The sequence below is a fragment of the Girardinichthys multiradiatus genome, chromosome 21, assembly GCF_021462225.1.
Source record: "Girardinichthys multiradiatus isolate DD_20200921_A chromosome 21, DD_fGirMul_XY1, whole genome shotgun sequence".
NCBI classification, from domain to species: domain Eukaryota; kingdom Metazoa; phylum Chordata; class Actinopteri; order Cyprinodontiformes; family Goodeidae; genus Girardinichthys; species Girardinichthys multiradiatus.
The window spans coordinates 30,683,338-30,700,960 of record NC_061813.1 but is presented as its reverse complement, the minus strand read 5'-3'; the positions used below and the strand labels follow the sequence as shown (position 1 = coordinate 30,700,960).

Sequence of the window (17,623 nt, the reverse complement as noted above, 5' to 3'; positions counted from 1 at the left end):
AACACAGAAGAGTGCAAGCCCTTGCACAATAAGAGGATTGAACTGGCATCTAATGTGGATTATTGTGAAGCCAACACAAATCCAAGCCGGTTGCGATACAAACTACCTGCTCTGCAAACCAAGCCCAGTGTGACGCCTTACATACTTATTAATATACAAGCGAACAAAAAGCACATTGTGCAGCTAGTAAACCTACTTTCCTAATTGGCAATACATGACATTTATATTGCATTAATATAATGCATTTAGACTACAATCTGTTTACCTGGAAAGAGGGTTTCCACTGAAGTCTGCAATCTCCAAGGCTCGGCAGAACTTAATGCTCTCGGGGATCTCAGGAATTTCTGCAAAGAAAATCATTTTTTTCTGTTTTGCAGCGGTCAGACATACAGAGTGTAAACAGGTAGCATTACATCACTGTATGTTCAACGTAATCATATCCAGATGCAAAGAAAAATATACCAAAGCTTCACTGTGATCATGTTTGTTGTGACGGGTTTCATTTTGTAACATCAAATAACGTGTAATAATACCTACTAAACAGCTAATGGCTTTTCCTATCTAAGGCAAAGCCAAGCCTAGTAAATCCCTACCAAAAATCATCATGTCACACACTCACAGAGAAATGCATAAAAGAAGAGAATACGCATATGCAAAAGACAAAGCACTATCTATATACTGGTCCTTCTCAAAATATTAGCATATTGTGATAAAGTTCATTATTTTCCATAATGTCATGATGAAAATTTAACATTAATATATTTTAGATTCATTGCACACTAACTGAAATATTTCAGGTCTTTTATTGTCTTAATACGGATGATTTTGGCATACAGCTCATGAAAACCCAAAATTCCTATCTCATAAAATTAGCATATCATTAAAAGGGTCTCTAAACGAGCTATGAACCTAATCATCTGGATCAACGAGTTAACTCTAAACACCTGCAAAAGATTCCTGAGGCCTTTAAAACTCCCAGCCTGGTTCATCACTCAAAACCCCAATCATGGGTAAGACTGCCGACCTGACTCCTGTCCAGAAGGCCACTATTGACACCCTCAAGCAAGAGGGTAAGACACAGAAATAAATTTCTGAACGAATAGGCTGTTCCCAGAGTGCTGTATCAAGGCACCTCAGTGGGAAGTCTGTGGGAAAGAAAAAGTGTGGCAGAAAACGCCGCACAACAAGAAGAGGTGACCGGACCCTGAGGAAGATTGTGGAGAAGGGCCGATTCCAGACCTTGGGGGACCTGCGGAAGCATCCTGGGCCTCCATAAGACCTCAGCAGTGCCACAGGCTGATTGCCTCCATGCCACGCCGCATTGAAGCAGTCATTTCTGCCAAAGGATTCCCGACCAAGTATTGAGTGCATAACTGTACATGATTATTTGAAGGTTGACGTTTTTTGTATTAAAAACACTTTTCTTTTATTGGTCGGATGAAATATGCTAATTTTATGAGATAGGAATTTTGGGTTTTCATGAGCTGTATGCCAAAATCATCCGTATTAAGACAATAAAAGACCTGAAATATTTCAGTTAGTGTGCAATGAATCTAAAATATATGAATGTTAAATTTTCATCATGACATTATGGAAAATAATGAACTTTATCACAATATGCTAATATTTTGAGAAGGACCTGTAGTGTCGAGGCGTCTGATAACCAAGCCTCTTCTAAAGGATGTATGTGCAATACAGATTACTGTTTGTGGACCTGGATCTAGTAAAACAGTTGCACTGCAATAAATCTTTAAATGCTTCTCTAGCCAAGTCTTGTGGCTGTTTTAAACAAGCTAACAAAAAAAGTACACAAGTAGAAATGTGATGTTTCAGCTCTGGATAATGCAGGTGCATGTTAATAAATCCCTATAGAGAAAAGCGGCCCTTCATTTATCCCGGCTCAGGGTTGAGCTGCAGCAGCAGCTGGGAAGCACACTGGCAGACAGATGGGAAAGTCTCTTCCAGGCCAAGGCATGCTGCTCTCACAGCACTCCATGCAGCGTGTAGTTTAGCAGAGGTCTCATATATGCCATACATATCCTTCTTGCCTTCATTCTCAGAGACACTCTGTTTCTGAGATTGTAGGCAAGGACACAAGAGGGCACGGTGTTTGTGCACGTCGCACTACAAAAATCAGGCATTTATGACTTTTGGTTTCATTTCGGTATTTTATGTGAATTTAGGGGCCTAGATATTCATAAAGTTACTACTAAAAAAAAACATTTTAGTCATCAGCGAGCTCCAGTTGCTACGGGTTGCTTTCACAGACATAAGGTTGTAAAATGAGTTTGTGTTTGCGTACCATTTCTGGAAATGTCCAGTTCCACCAGCTGCATGAAGTTGGCCACATCAGGAGGGAGTCTCTGGATCACATTGTCACTCAAGCCGAGCTTCCGTAAGTTCAGTAGTCTGAAGAAAGGCTGTGGAGACATGTGAAACCTCAGTGAGTAAAAATAAAAATAAAAACTTCCTCAGACACTCTTTCTGTTCTTTGAACTACAGTTTACCATAACCTGATTGTGCCAAGATGCATTAGATAATCACAGCCAGGGAGTACTCTGTTTTTGAACTGGTCGTATTTATTTAGCTCACCAATGCCACACTGAATCCTGGTCCTACACATGAATCCCAGAGTTCATAAAGCAGGTTGTGTGAAAAATCGCGTGTCACCAAATGTCCTTATTCAATATTCTACATCATCTCCTCATCAACAGCAAAATCAAAATGTCCCAAAAACAAGATTCTATATTCAAGCTGTTTTTTCCCCAGAGTCACATGAAGACAATAAAATCTAGATTTTGTACACATTGTTCTTGACAAAATTCCATACTTTTCCAGATTTCCAGCCCTCATTCCCTATTGGAAAATTTAAACATGATCGATATGTACTGATCAACAGACAGAAGGATCAATGGACAGGTGAATTATTGGACAGATGGACGGACAGACAAAAAAAACAGGCAAATAGATGCAGCGATGGATGGATGAACAGACGGGCTGACGAATGCGTCGACAGATGGACGGACAGGAGAATAAAAAAACAAGCCGATGGATGTATGGACAGATGGACAAACAGAAGAACGCTTCAATGATGGACAAAGAGATGGGTAAACAGGTGTTTTGATGGACAAGTTTTTCCCCCATACATTTCTTCCCATACTTTTCCAGACTGTATAGTAACCCAGTAATAAAGTAAAAAACTGAAACTTTTTGCACAAATGAATGATTCCAGTAAATTTCTTTTTACTAAACATTTTTCAGCTTTTCCTCTTTGCTTTAAAACTAACGAGGGAACACATGCTGAGTTTTCTGTATATCCAGTCACCGACTCCAGAAGTGGTTCTGAAAACATTCCGTTCACATATTTGGGGATGAAAACAAATAAATTAAAAAAACCCTTTTCACCATAGTAACGGCTGCCAAACAAAGTGGCTTTCGTTAGGAGTGCTCTGTGGCTGCAGTCCTGCCAAGAGCTTTCACAAGAGCACGTTTGTTGGACTGGACGCAACTCAGCAACATTCCTCAGCCAGCAGAAGTGTGTATATGTGCTGCTCAGATGGACAGACAAGACGGGCCGGGTTCAGCAGGAGAGACATGCTGAATCTGTGCTTTCATTAACCCCTCAATCAGTCCCTGGTTCTGCGGCGCACAACCCGGACTTCACACACCCTCTAATGAAAGAAGACTCCTGGGAACATTTTGGAATAGGAACCTGAATCGACCTCGTTAAGGAATGCTTTCTGTCTGCGAGCTTGGAGCCTAAACCTTAATTTAAATTGAAGCTCAGGGTATCAGCTGAATGTTCTGCTGAAAAACAACCCCACAGTGTGTCAGTTACCACAGATTAATGTACTGAACTGAAAGATCCAGATAATGTCTAAGCTCCCCCCCTCCTCGGCCTGGATTAGGTTTAAAAACAGCGAGCCGTGACCCAACGGTTGCATAAACATGCAGCAAATCAGATAACGTCATCTATTCTCTGATGAGGACCTTCTAAAAGCTCTTAAGAAAAAGCATAAAATATACATGTAAACACAAAGTGCAACATGGAGGCGAGAGCTCCACAATTATGCTGCCACAGATAAGAGATGAGCGCAGTTCACGTCCACTCTGTTCTTTGACGACTGGCGTTTCCTGTTCTTACCGGGTCCTGCGTGTTTTGTTTGGATGGAGGGCATTAGAGCAGTTCCCATAGAATAGGTTCAGGTTACACAGCAGGTCAGAACTTTAACATTCAAAATTTACTGTTCATACCAATGTTAAAATGGTCATCTCTCAGTTCTAAGGTAGTTTGTATCTGGGCCAAAGAGAAACATATATCCTCTGGTTCTTACTAGGTCTGGAGTTAGATTAGTACAACCTCAAACATATCTCACCGCTTCACTACTTGCATAACAAAAACGACAACATGCAGAAGAAATGTGTGAAAAACTAAATACACTTAACACAAAAAGAAAATAACTGCAACTGTAACTCTAAGGGCTGGACTTCGACTGGGCCACTGGAACTCCTGTGTCTAGTGTTTTTCTCTTGTACTTTTGCTGCACCAGAAACATTTTACGACTCATTTTATACAAGCTTTTCAGACAGAAGGCCTTGAATTTGACTTTTTAGCCAGAGGCTGACAAGCCCAAATCCTCAACCCCCCACCAGTGCGTTTAAAAGACAGTTCTAAACCCAGTTGAAATTACTCCACTTTTGTTTTGTTTGTTGCAAACAAATATCTTTTCAAGCTAGGTGCTTACGCTTTATATTGCTGCAACTTTACAAGCCGTGTTCTTACAAGGAGGGGGAACTCAGCAATCTTTTATGCCAAACTTGGGCAATTATGAACCAATATTTAGAGACTTACTTTTGTATTTTGGTATTTATTTACATTTTTTCAAAGCATTCCAATAATATGACTGTGGGACATCTAGTCCTGAGAAGATTGATTGAGATGGATTTCTGTTTCTCATGGAAAAATAACAGACATCAAAGTGATGGTGTAAAAGACCTCTTAACCATTAAATCTTTTCATCCTTGAGATTCTCTTTACACATGTTGAATTGATAGCACAGAAAATTAACACTGCACTCTGATATGAACAGGCTATTCCCCATGGTAAGACATGGTGCTGGCATAGTCATGCTTGGGGATAGTAATCTATTATATGGCCAGCAAAGCTGGTTAGAGTTGATAGGAAAGTCGATGGAGTTTAATACAGAGTAATCCAGGAAGAAATTCTGACGTCTTTGTCTGTCAATCTGTTTTAATTTTAAATTTTAACATCAAAATTCAGTCTTACAAGATTGAGCGTGATGATTTTCTTCTTAACTATGATATATAAAACTAACACATAAAAGTAAGTCCAAAAGTAATTTGCCTACCGTGAAGCATGTGAGAGGAGTAGTAGGAGAAGTAACAGAAGCTGGGGGAACAGGCGACACTAAACCCTGTCTGGGTGGTGGAGGTTTTAAATAAATTAAAAACTTAAGAAAATCAATTTGGACTGGTGCCAAGTAAGTCTTTAGCTTCCAAATTGAAACAAAACTCAAAGGTTAACTGGTTCCCAGTATCACCACTGCTTCTGAAGGCTTTTCCATCAGTGCATTCTTCCCTGCTCTCCATGTTGTCAAGAGTTTATAAAGTGATCAGCGGAAAACTAATCAGTAATGCAATCATGCCTGAAAACAAGGAATTGTTGGCACTCACAAAGATGGCCATTCACTTCTTAGTGCCGTCTTAAATGAAGGGTTGGCTGGAGGACGTCAAGAGTCACGCAGCACCTGGTCCGGAGCCTTGTTTGGACCACCAGGAATTCACTATGAATACATTTACCGGTGAATATCCTATTCCTCAAATTAAATGGTAGATGACTGGCAGTGCTGCATGGGTCAGTGGGTCAATAACAAGTGGGAACATTGGGGATTTTATGTACCATCACATTGTGTTTATTAAATGTATTATCAGTTCAGTCTGCCTTCAGTGAACCATGACCGTATCCGTGTTTAGAGTGAAGCAGCACACAGCTGGGATCAAAACAAGGTCAAGTCTTTATTTACCACTTTCTAGAAAGAATGTCCTAATGAGACACCTACAAAGTTGTCTGTGTATATAAGGGAGATCAGCTAAGAGGAGGAAGAGGAGGATGTTTTCCTCTGAATAATTGGTGTCAGCAGAGGGCAGTATGATGTCTCTGTAATGCACTTAAAGAAAATGATTCCTCTGTTTGGCATCTGCCTGAACAATGTGGCTTATGAAAGAAAGTATGTAAGGGATTTGTTTTGGGACATACAGGTCCTTCTCAAAATATTAGCATATTGTGATAAAGTTAATTATTTTCCATAATGTCATGATGAAAATTTAACATTCATATATTTTAGATTAATTGCACACTAACTGAAATATTTCAGGTCTTTTATTGTCTTAATACGGATGATTTTGGCATACAGCTCATGAAAACCCAAAATTCCTATCTCACAAAATTAGCATATTTCATCCGACCAATAAAAGGAAAGTGTTTTTAATACAAAAAACGTCAACCTTCAAATAATCATGTACAGTTATGCACTCAATACTTGGTCGGGAATCCTTTTGCAGAAATGACTGCTTCAATGCGGCGTGGCATGGAGGCAATCAGCCTGTGGCACTGCTGAGGTCTTATGGAGGCCCAGGATGCTTCGATAGCGGCCTTTAGCTCATCCAGAGTGTTGGGTCTTGAGTCTCTCAACGTTCTCTTCACAATATCCCACAGATTCTCTATGGGGTTCAGGTCAGGAGAGTTGGCAGGCCAATTGAGCACAGTGATACCATGGTCAGTAAACCATTTACCAGTGGTTTTGGCACTGTGAGCAGGTGCCAGGTCGTGCTGAAAAATGAAATCTTCATCTCCATAAAGCTTTTCAGCAGATGGAAGCATGAAGTGCTCCAAAATCTCCTGATAGCTAGCTGCATTGACCCTGCCCTTGATAAAACACAGTGGACCAACACCAGCAGCTGACACGGCACCCCAGACCATCACTGACTGTGGGTACTTGACACTGGACTTCTGGCATTTTGGCATTTCCTTCTCCCCAGTCTTCCTCCAGACTCTGGCACCTTGATTTCCGAATGACACGCAGAATTTGCTTTCATCCGAAAAAAGTACTTTGGACCACTGAGCAACAGTCCAGTGCTGCTTCTCTGTAGCCCACGTCAGGCGCTTCTGCCGCTGTTTCTTGTTCAAAAGTGGCTTGACCTGGGGAATGCGGCACCTGTAGCCCATTTCCTGCACACGCCTGTGCACGGTGGCTCTGGTGGCTCTGGATGTTTCTACTCCAGACTCAGTCCACTGGTTCCGCAGGTCCCCCAAGGTCTGGAATCGGCTCTTCTCCACAATCTTCCTCAGGGTACGGTCACCTCTTCTCGTTGTGCAGCGTTTTCTGCCACACTTTTTCCTTCCCACAGACTTCCCACTGAGGTGCCTTGATACAGCACTCTGGGAACAACCTATTCGTTCAGAAATTTCTTTCTGTGTCTTACCCTCTTGCTTGAGGGTGTCAATAGTGGCCTTCTGGACAGCAGTCAGGTCGGCAGTCTTACCCATGATTGGGGTTTTGAGTGATGAACCAGGCTGGGAGTTTTAAAGGCCTCAGGAATCTTTTGCAGGTGTTTAGAGTTAACTCGTTGATTCAGATGATTAGGTTCATAGCTCGTTTAGAGACCCTTTTAATGATATGCTAATTTTGTGAGATAGGAATTTTGGGTTTTCATGAGCTGTATGCCAAAATCATCTGTATTAAGACAATAAAAGACCTGAAATATTTCAGTTAGTGTGCAATGAATCTAAAATATATGAATGTTAAATTTTCATCATGACATTATGGAAAATAATTAACTTTATCACAATATGCTAATATTTTGAGAAGGACCTGTACTGGTCAATGAAAGATCAACCAGTGTGTCCTTATCAGGGGACAGACTGGTTTCTAACAGACAGGAGAAGTCTCCCATACATACAACAGCTTTTACAATGTATCTGACACAGTAGAACAAAAAGTTACATTTAACCCTGTACGTGTTCTCTTTTAAGCTCCTTTGAATAATAAGGAAGAACATAAAATGATGTTAAGGATGGACAGGGGAGCTCTATATACTGACAGCTGTTGCCACTCCTGTTAACACTGAATGCGTTCTGCTGCATCACTTGGATACTATTTTGAGAAATGCCCTCATTATTATATGGTGAGTGCAGCCTGGTCACCCATGAGCAACCTGTGAAAGAGAGCAGCGAATCTGTCAAATGCGCAAAGTAGACATCCATCCTTCACTTACAGCCAGAAGATGCTTTGTGTCATCTGCTTCGTTCTGCTTTGCTTGGATTACACTCAGATGGTAATCTGTGTGTGTGCACGCACGTGTGCGCCTCACAGTCATAATTTAGTCATAGCAAAGAAGATTCTGTGGAGTAGAGGTTTAAGTCAGAACATAATGCTGTTCAATTGGTGTCTCTCTGTAACTCTGGTTGCAGTAGTAGGAATGTATGTGCCTCAGGGATGCAGCACTAGGTTTAATGTGCACACTTGTGCATTTATGAGCAGTGGCAGTAGTTTGTGTAGCAGTGTTTACAAGCACTTTTATGAGCATTAGAGGGGTCTGTAAATTCATCGGGGTAATGTTAATGCGCATGGACATCTGATAACGTTAGAGTAAATTAAAATGTGACTAGATGCAAGCAAGGTCCCCGTTCACATTTGGCATCCACATTCCTTCAGTATGACCCGGCCTTCACCTATGCTCCCAATAAACTGCATTCTGATCAGTGGACCTCTGATCTTTAAGATTTTACTGGAACGAGGTTAGACCTGCTGATGACTTGTTGGTTTGTTGCATAACAGTGATGCTGGCTACGTGAATGTTTTTTCATTAGGTGAGTAAGTAAAATTTAAACAAAATCCTTCCCAGAATAAATGTTCGGAGTCTCCATGGGCCAAAGCGCATGTGTGTGTTTTTTTTTATGCATGTGAGTGAACTGTGCGTCCCCCGAGTGCCTCGGTGCAGCGATATAAAGCAAGATGTTCACAGGGGCTGCAGTGTTCCAGTCAAATGATTCCATTTAGCTACTAATTTCCCTCCAATTCTGACTAGGGATGGAGCAGGTCCTGCTCACAACAACAGCACTATGGCACAGCAGACATATGTAATGAGAAAATAAAAACAATGTCTAGTACATATCATGCAAACTTGTTCAATCTTGAGGCATGAAATAAAAGTACACACATGTTAACTGATCCGAGTTTTGCAGAAAAGCAATGTATATTGGCCAATAAATTCCTTTTGTTATGCCAATATACAAATTAAATTTCAATTTAAACATTCCTCCAAATCCTCCCCTTCAGCCTAGTCCGTCACTCCTCAGCTCTTTCAAACAATCATTGCCTCACAATGCACAAAAACGACACACTGCAGCATGGCCACCCGCACTGGGGTGAGGGGCTCAAAGAGGGCTGGGGATGGGAAAGCTCATGCTTTTGTGCTGCCGGGGACCTTTACCCTTATCTGAGAGGATTCGGTTGACTGAGAAACTTGGACTCATTACAGCAGATTTTTCTCTATAGATATCAAGAAACCTTGTTGTGGTATAAGCTCCGTCCATGAGTGACCACAGACCAGAACCATTGTGGCATATACAAGTTCTGGATTAGTAGTCAGTATGCATCCTCTTAAAAAACCCTATATCTTCATTGTTGCTTTATTGTGTAAGACTGGTAATCATTTCCTTCTTAGAGGATGAATATAAACTGGATTTAATGCTTCTTGGACAAAACATCTTCTCCCAAAAGTTCTCAAAACTTTTAGATGTGCATTCCACCCTTACTGGTCCCCTTCCCCACCTCGTTTCCATTGCTCCACCTCCCTGAGTTCCCTCCAATTTTCTTGTGAGCAGGACAAAGGCTAAGCAGCCAGTCCCATTCAGGGCTGTCGGTCAGTCCAGCTCCTCCTGCCCCCCTCTTCCTGCAGCTCCGTCGGGGGACTGCTCCATTGTCCGAAAGGGCACCACAGAGAGGACACAGAGGGGCTCGAAATGGAAGCATGATGAGTTGAAAGAGGAAAGTGGCGTGCGTTAACAAAAGGCAAAGAATGAATAGGAAGAGCTGAGATGCGTGGGGAGAACAACGTAGAGAAGAAAAAGAGGAGTGGGTGTAGAGTGAAGAGGAGAGGGCTACAAGAAAAGGGAGTGACTTAATGAAAACTGGAGGATAAACAGTGAATTTCCACCAAGTCCTCAACTCTTCACCACTAACGAGGACGGAGACTCAAGCCATGGACCGAAAATCTTATCCAAACGATCAACAAACCCGCAGCCCTTCTTCTTGAGAAATATGAACGTGGCCAACATGTTGTTAGGAGTGAAACGCAACAACGGGCCTCACCAGAAAACCCACTCATGTCAGGCAACAATACAAACCATCCACCCACTCACAACAGTAAACCTACATCACACTTCCTCCGCTCTCCGTCCCCCCAGTTATTGACTGTGTGCACGCGTGAGAAGGAATCAAAGCAAATACCAAGAAAAAAAAAAACCACACTGGTACTACTTTGCTGAATTGCACAGACCGTGTGTATCACGTGTTTTCATTTAAAAAGGGGAAACTGCTTTAGGGCTGAATAATTTTATAATTACTTTTTACTCAAACACATTCAGAACAGACATGCATGTCAAGACATGTCTCCGAGTCTCCAAATAATGCCATTTTCAGACAGATGATATAGTCTATATGTGCTAATGTTTGCATTCTGCTTAGATGGCACTTTGAACCAGGACTGCCTCATCCCACCTTCAGTTCCCAAGGCTGGGAAAGGCCACACAAGAAGACGGGTGTGGTGACTGACAGCATAAACCCCATCTTCACTGCTTCCACCTGAATAGGTTAACTTTGATCTACGAGGAGTGCAAACAGTCAACAGCCAGTCAGAAAAATGCATGAGTGCTCTGTTAGACATGAACAGCTTAAGGTCTGCCCAAGAAATAAAAAAAAGTGAGGACAGATCACAGCTTAGGCTTGTTAGGAACACCAATAATAATGGAGTAATAGGTAATTTATTGCATTATCAAGATGTTTTTCTATGTTTAGATTAAATTTACTCTATCACTAATTTCACATTGGAGCTCCAAGAAAAGATAACATTTCTCCAATGTTCGCTTCATTTCAAACTCCAACATAAAGTTGACATCTGATTGTGCCATTTGAACAACAAATACGTCCTTCTGACTGCAGGTTTACTGGTGGTTTCTAGTGTATCTAAAAGTAGAATGGGAGGCAGATCTTTTGGTTATCAAGCTCCTCTGGCGTGGAACAAGCTCCCAGTTTTAGTCCGTGAGGTGGACACACGGTCTACTTTTTTAGGAGGCTTAGGTTATCTTGATCTTTATTTGTAGTTAAGATGGCGGAGGACATACTGACCACATGACTGCATCCCCATCTGGCCTTCATCAAAAACTAATATTGATTTTGCAGATGATACAACAGTTGTTTGTTTAGTTTCAGAAGATGAGACTGCCTATAGCAAAGTGCATCGCCTCACCAAATGCTCATCCTCAACACCTCCAAAACTAAGGAGATGATCATCAACTTTTAAAAAGGACTAAAGTTGGAGTGATCAAAGGAGCCACCGTTGCCCCACTGTAAGTACTAGATCAGTGAGTCTGTGTATCTGATCCGTCTTCCAAAACCCTAAAACAGTCAGCCGCAGCAGATGGCAAGTTAGGTTCTGCTGGAGGTTTCTTCCTTTTAAAAAGGAAGCTGTTGATTTCCATTGTTGCAACACTTTCTGAAAAGGACGGATTGCAGTAACCGATGCGATGCAATCACCTGGGATTCTATAGTAAAACAACCTTTTTAACCGGTGGGCACTATAAAATAAATTTGACTGCATTGTATTATCAGACCAAAACATTTGATATTAAACAGCAAGTATAATTTATCTTTATATTTAAGCAATAGTATACATAGTAACTTAGCACAAGTAGTTATTCCCTACAAAAACATTTGTGAAAAATGAGGTTTTATATTTGACCGTTTAATCTGATAATTTACATTATGTTGTAATTGTAGAGAACAAGTTTAAGTCTTGGTCCGTGACTATCAACCTGACTAACAATCTGTTTCAATCTTTCCATTTAGCATGAGACAACATTTCTTAGGGTAAGTTGCATCTCTGTTTATTGGTGCAGAGCCCTTCTACAACATTCATTGCTGGGTGTTTCCCTAAAGGAATCGGTAGCTATCCAAAGCAGGATAAGAAAGATATTGTTTTAAAATAAGAGCTCCCTTTCAAAAATAAGAGCCTCCTATTTAGATTGGGGTGAAGAAATATTTTGTTCAAGTCTGATTTCAAACGTTTATATGGTCTGTTTGGGGATATTTGGGCAATGATGCTGTGATGACGTGACTTGCAGGCTCTAAAATGCCAAGGTCTACCCTAGATAATTTATTCACTTCTGATCCATTTATTTATTTCTTTAAACATCGAAAGATCATGAAACAACAAAGACCACGGGTCGAATTATTGGAAACATGATTTTTCACTTGCCACCACAGGAAAGGTTAAGGTAGAAGGTTTGGGGTTATGGTTAGTGTAGGAAGTTACAGGTTGAGGTTAGGAAAAAGTTAACCTTGTACTTAATAAAAAACAAGTGTGAACACAATGAATTTCCAGTCGACATTTTCCCCTTGGTCTGCAATAACCCAATGCTTCCATTTATTTGTAATAGCCTAAACTCTTAAAATAAAATAAATAGCCTTAAGTTAGTTTAGTTAGACAAGTTGTCTCTTTCCTTGATGAAGCCATTTACAAAAGGTACAGCTGGCATTGATCTTACTCTGTTTTTATGTCCCGTAGCAAGCTAATAGTACGGAACTTTATTTATAAGCACATTTAGCATTTGTTTTTTTTTCATCTAGCAAATAGATGGGGCTCTCAGTCATGCCGTCATTTCCAGATCCAAGCTCCAACTTCCAAGACAAATCGGAGGAAGCCTGAGTGTGGTCATTTTCCTCTCCCATAGAAAGTACACCTGTCTCACACCACCATCTACATCACTATGGCTCAATACTGCCAAGAGGTTTTTGAGGATAGAGAAGATTTCACCAACATTGAAGGGTCACTCAGGACAACTTACCAATTTTATTATTATTATTTATTTATTTATTTATTGAGCAACCCAACAAAATAAACAACAAAATATGCACGACAACATTTTTTGCCCCAAAAAAAAAAAAAAAGGAGTAGGAAGAAGTTAAAAACGTATACACACCTACTCCTCCTCCATTAAAAATGTGGGCCGCTGTATGCTTTTATACTTCTTTATGCTATTATGTCATATGTAACTGTAAAGGTTTGTCATCATGATTTATGGCATTTCTAATATACTATTTCTTTATAATTTGGTGAAATCATCCTTCGTTTGCATAATTTTCTAATATGGTGTATTTATACATTTTTATAAACCAATATATATTTAAGCATCTTTTAAACTCGTAATTGGACCTGTTCCATAAACCAATTCCGCATCGCGTAATGCTAATTTTGATCATAGATGTATGGAGAAACAACTTTTTGAAGTTAAGTGGATTTCTTAAGTTATAGTTAGCTTCTCTATGAAAAAATTATATTTGAATATTCTCTGGTAATTGGTTGCATCTTGCTTTAAAGAGTAACTGTAGTGTTTTGAAGTTGACTAAATCATTAAACTGAAGTATTTTGGACTTAAAAAATAACATGTCTGTGTGATCCCTATTGCCTGCTCCATGAATAATTCTCAGCACTTTTTTCTGTATTTCAAATATAGGTTCAGCATTTGTTTTGTATGTATGTCCCCATACTTGAACACCGTAGCTCTAATAAGGCAAAATCAAGGATGAATATAAAATATGAAGTGATTGTTTATCTAGAAAATACCGTGCCTTACAGAGTATAGCTGCTTTTGATTTGATTATGGAAATGTGAGGTTTCCAACACAATCTATGATCAAGTGTCACTCCTAAAAATATATATTCATTTACTCTTTCAATTTCTGTATTATTTATAAGTAATTTTATCTCCGATTTAACTTCTGTTTCCAAAAATTATAAATTTTGTTTTCTGTATGTTTAATGACAATTTATTCATGTCAAACCAAGTTTTAACCGATCCATCTCATAGGTCACATCTGTCATAAGTTGTTGCAGATTAATATCTTTACATGTCATTATCGTGTCATCTGCGAATAACTTGAATGTCAGCTTTGATGACAGCGAGCATATATCATTCATATACAGCAAAAACAGCTTCGGTCCTATTACAGAAACCAGAGGAACTCCACATTGGATGGTTTTATATGTCGATTTTTTGTCTCCTATTCGGACACATTGATGCTATTTGTTAGATATGATTTTATCCAATTTAACGCAATACCTCTAATTCCGACTATTTCTATTTTCTCTCATGAAATATTATGATCAATTGTATCGAAAGCCTTTTTTTAGGTCAATAGAAATTCCGATTACATATTTCCTGGTGTCCATGTTATCTCTCATGCTTTCTAGAAGATCCACTAGAGCAATCTCAGTGGAATAATTATTTCTGAAGCCGCACTGGTTGTTGTTAAAAATTTTATATTTTTTGAGGAATGTGTCCAGTCTTTGTGAGAATAGTTTTTCCAGGATTTTAGATAAGTGAGGTAAAATAGAAATGGTCCAGTAATTGGAAAAATTATGTCTGTCACTGTTTTTATAAATAGGAATTACTTTAGCTACTTTCACTTGAGTTGTAAATTTTCCGGTGGAAAACAGTAAGTTAAATAGGTAAGATAAGGGTTTAGGAATTTCTGTAATTACTTTTTTTTATAACTAAATGTCAAGACCATCACAGTCCAAAGAGTTTTTAGCTTTAAAATTATTAACAATGTCTATTATTTCTTTTTCAATTGTAGAACTTGAAAAAAAAACGTTTTGATTATTTGGACTTACCAACATTGATAAATCTCCCTGTTTTGTTGTTATTGTTGCAGCCAGTTCAGGCCCAATTCTCACACATAAATTATTGAATTCAATAACCATTTCATCACTATTTTTTATTTATTTTCCGTTGTTGATAAAATAATTCAGTATGCATTTGTTTATAGATTCTTTGTTTATAACTGTTAAGTACATTCCATACTTTTTTAATATTACTACAATTGTCTTCCAATAATTTAAGGTAGTATTGTTTCTTACAATACTACCCATAAGTGGACACCCTTTCTTTACTTTCTCAGAGTTTTGAAGAATGTAAGTAATTAACCATGTGACTAAGTTAAAAAGGTTTTGTAGGTTGTATTTTTTTGTTTTACAAGAAAAGCTAGAATCGTTAGAGATCTCTAATATCATGTAAGATGTATATTATGTACAACTTTATTTCATTATTTGTTAGGGAAGAGATTAAATAAAGCCTGTAGTTTATCTCATTAGATCTGCCCTGGATGCAACATATGTTTGCTGCTCCGCCAGGTTTTCCTTCATGTGGTGCGTCAGGTCAGAGTCGGTTAGAAGTGGAAGGGATCTGGGTCAGAGCTGTGCATGTATACAGTTTATGTATGTTTGTATACGAACATATTCGTGTATTTATGCTTGCTGTGTCGCAGCATCAGCCTGTATAAACAGAAGGAGGTTTGGAAAGAAGGAAAAAGAAACACTGAGGCGAAGGGGAAGGCTGTAACATGGCCAGTTATAAGTACCTGCTGAACCTACAGTATCCGCTCATTGGGTTTCCTCTCAACTACACTTAGTGCTAAGGCTTTTCAGCAGTCAACATGATTAATAAACAGAGACAACTGGAGCCTTCCATCCATTGACTTCTGAGAATGCTACTGACTTTAGCTCAGTTGGCACGAGAACGGCACCATTATGTTTCTGTGGATTTGCCTGCATCCAGCCAGGCAGGAATGTTCCGTTTTTAGATTCCTGTTGGACAGCTGGATCTACTTTACAGTTCGAGCTGTAAAGTAAACACAAGGCTGGTATCTGCTCCTCTGCTCGAGACTGACAAAGTACATGTGGATATTGTTTAGCATGGTTGCCACACCCACTTACAGTAAAAACATGACAGCTAGAAGTAATCTTTATTTATACCAACCAGGACACTGTTGTCTGAGTAACAATGGGAACCAGGCTGCAGATGGGATTGTCACTCAGAATGGCAAATTCCTGTTAGAGTAAATTCCCAGTCAGCATTTTAAAAATAGAAAAGAAATCCCTCCCGTGTGACCACATCAGTAAGCTAATCTATGCTTTGGCTACTAAAAATGTCACAGCAATAGAAAGGTTTGTGCCACATGTTCTGGGACACCATGACCACATCTTGATTCACACAGACAACAAGACAGGGAGAGAACAGGAGATAGAGAGTCACTGCGCAGATTTGCAATCCAAACCACATTCAAAGCAGCATTCAGGCTGGAAGCTTCAAACCCAAGTCATTCCTGAGCTCATACACCTGATGTGGAGTTCGTTTCTTCCACCGGAATAAAAACTAAATAAGCACTAAGGTGCTATAATCACTAGCTTTATGGACAACGCCCCATTACATTAGAGAAAGCAGAAGAACAAAGTGCTCTGAGCAAGAGGAAATAAGCAAACAGCTCATCTAGAGATGAACCTTGTGTTAAAAAGGATGGGGCCCAAACAGCATTAAAGCAGCCTGCGAATGTGAACAATGACTGGTTGCTTCAGAGATCTGGAAAGTCCTGACTGCAAAGTGAATAAAGACTGACTGAACATTTCTTGACACATACATATTTTCCACTGAGGCTTCAGTGCTGCGTCCCTACACAGCAGGAACCAATAACCCCAGGAGGACATGAGACACTACAGAGGAGGCTGTCTACCTTCATCCTGTCTCCTGACTTTATCGCACGCACCCATTTGCTTACGGTGTTCCCATAAACATGATACACAGAGGTCCTTCCTGGATGGACCAGATCCGGTATGTGGTGTCTGGCTGCCAAGCTGCCAGCTCCCAGTCTGGCTCGGACCGGAGTCGTGATGCAAGGAACCAGCATGGCCACCACAGCCCTTAGGGTGGATCTACAAGTAATTATCAGACCGGTCTGTGTACGGTCAATATTCACCACAATCAACCCATTTGCAAACAGAAAGAAAAACTCAACACTTCTGTGGTCATATGATTTCATATAAATAGACATTAGCTGGAAATGCCAACTGATTGTCAATTCTATTAATGAATCTTCCGGGATACTTGAAGAAAAAAAATATATATATATATATATATTTATATATATATATCATTATATGACGGATGTTCACAGTAGGGGGATCTAGAAAACCAGCACAATCAGAAGACAAAAGATATTTAGGTTTTTAAATTGACTCAAAGCATTGTTTTTCTACAAATGTATTAATGGACCCTCCATAATAATAGAAGAATTCACTACTTTTATATTGATAGTAGTAATATGAATGTTGCAATCATTATATTTTATTACGTAGCAGCAAAGCAATAATTATTCTTTTTTTTTAAATATCAGATCTTCTTATACATTTGTTTTTTAAATATTTGTATTAGTATCATAAAACCATATCTTTCCTTCAAAACAAAAGCTTTATAAAGTTATAGCTTT

At 39.5% G+C, this 17,623-nt stretch overlaps 1 protein-coding gene across 19 annotated transcripts in view; it reads right to left on the bottom strand.

The window, feature by feature from the left end:
• scrib (scribble planar cell polarity protein) overlaps nt 1-17,623 on the bottom strand; it is an 80,457-nt gene that overhangs the window by 45,448 nt on the left and 17,386 nt on the right. For all 19 annotated transcript variants that reach the window (XM_047349360.1, XM_047349363.1, XM_047349352.1 and 16 more), the window contains exons 2-3: nt 2,303-2,420; nt 266-344 (exon numbers count right to left, since the gene is read on the bottom strand). In XM_047349360.1, the coding sequence (XP_047205316.1) occupies nt 266-344; nt 2,303-2,420 (197 nt within the window). The remainder of the gene's footprint in view (nt 1-265; nt 345-2,302; nt 2,421-17,623) is intronic.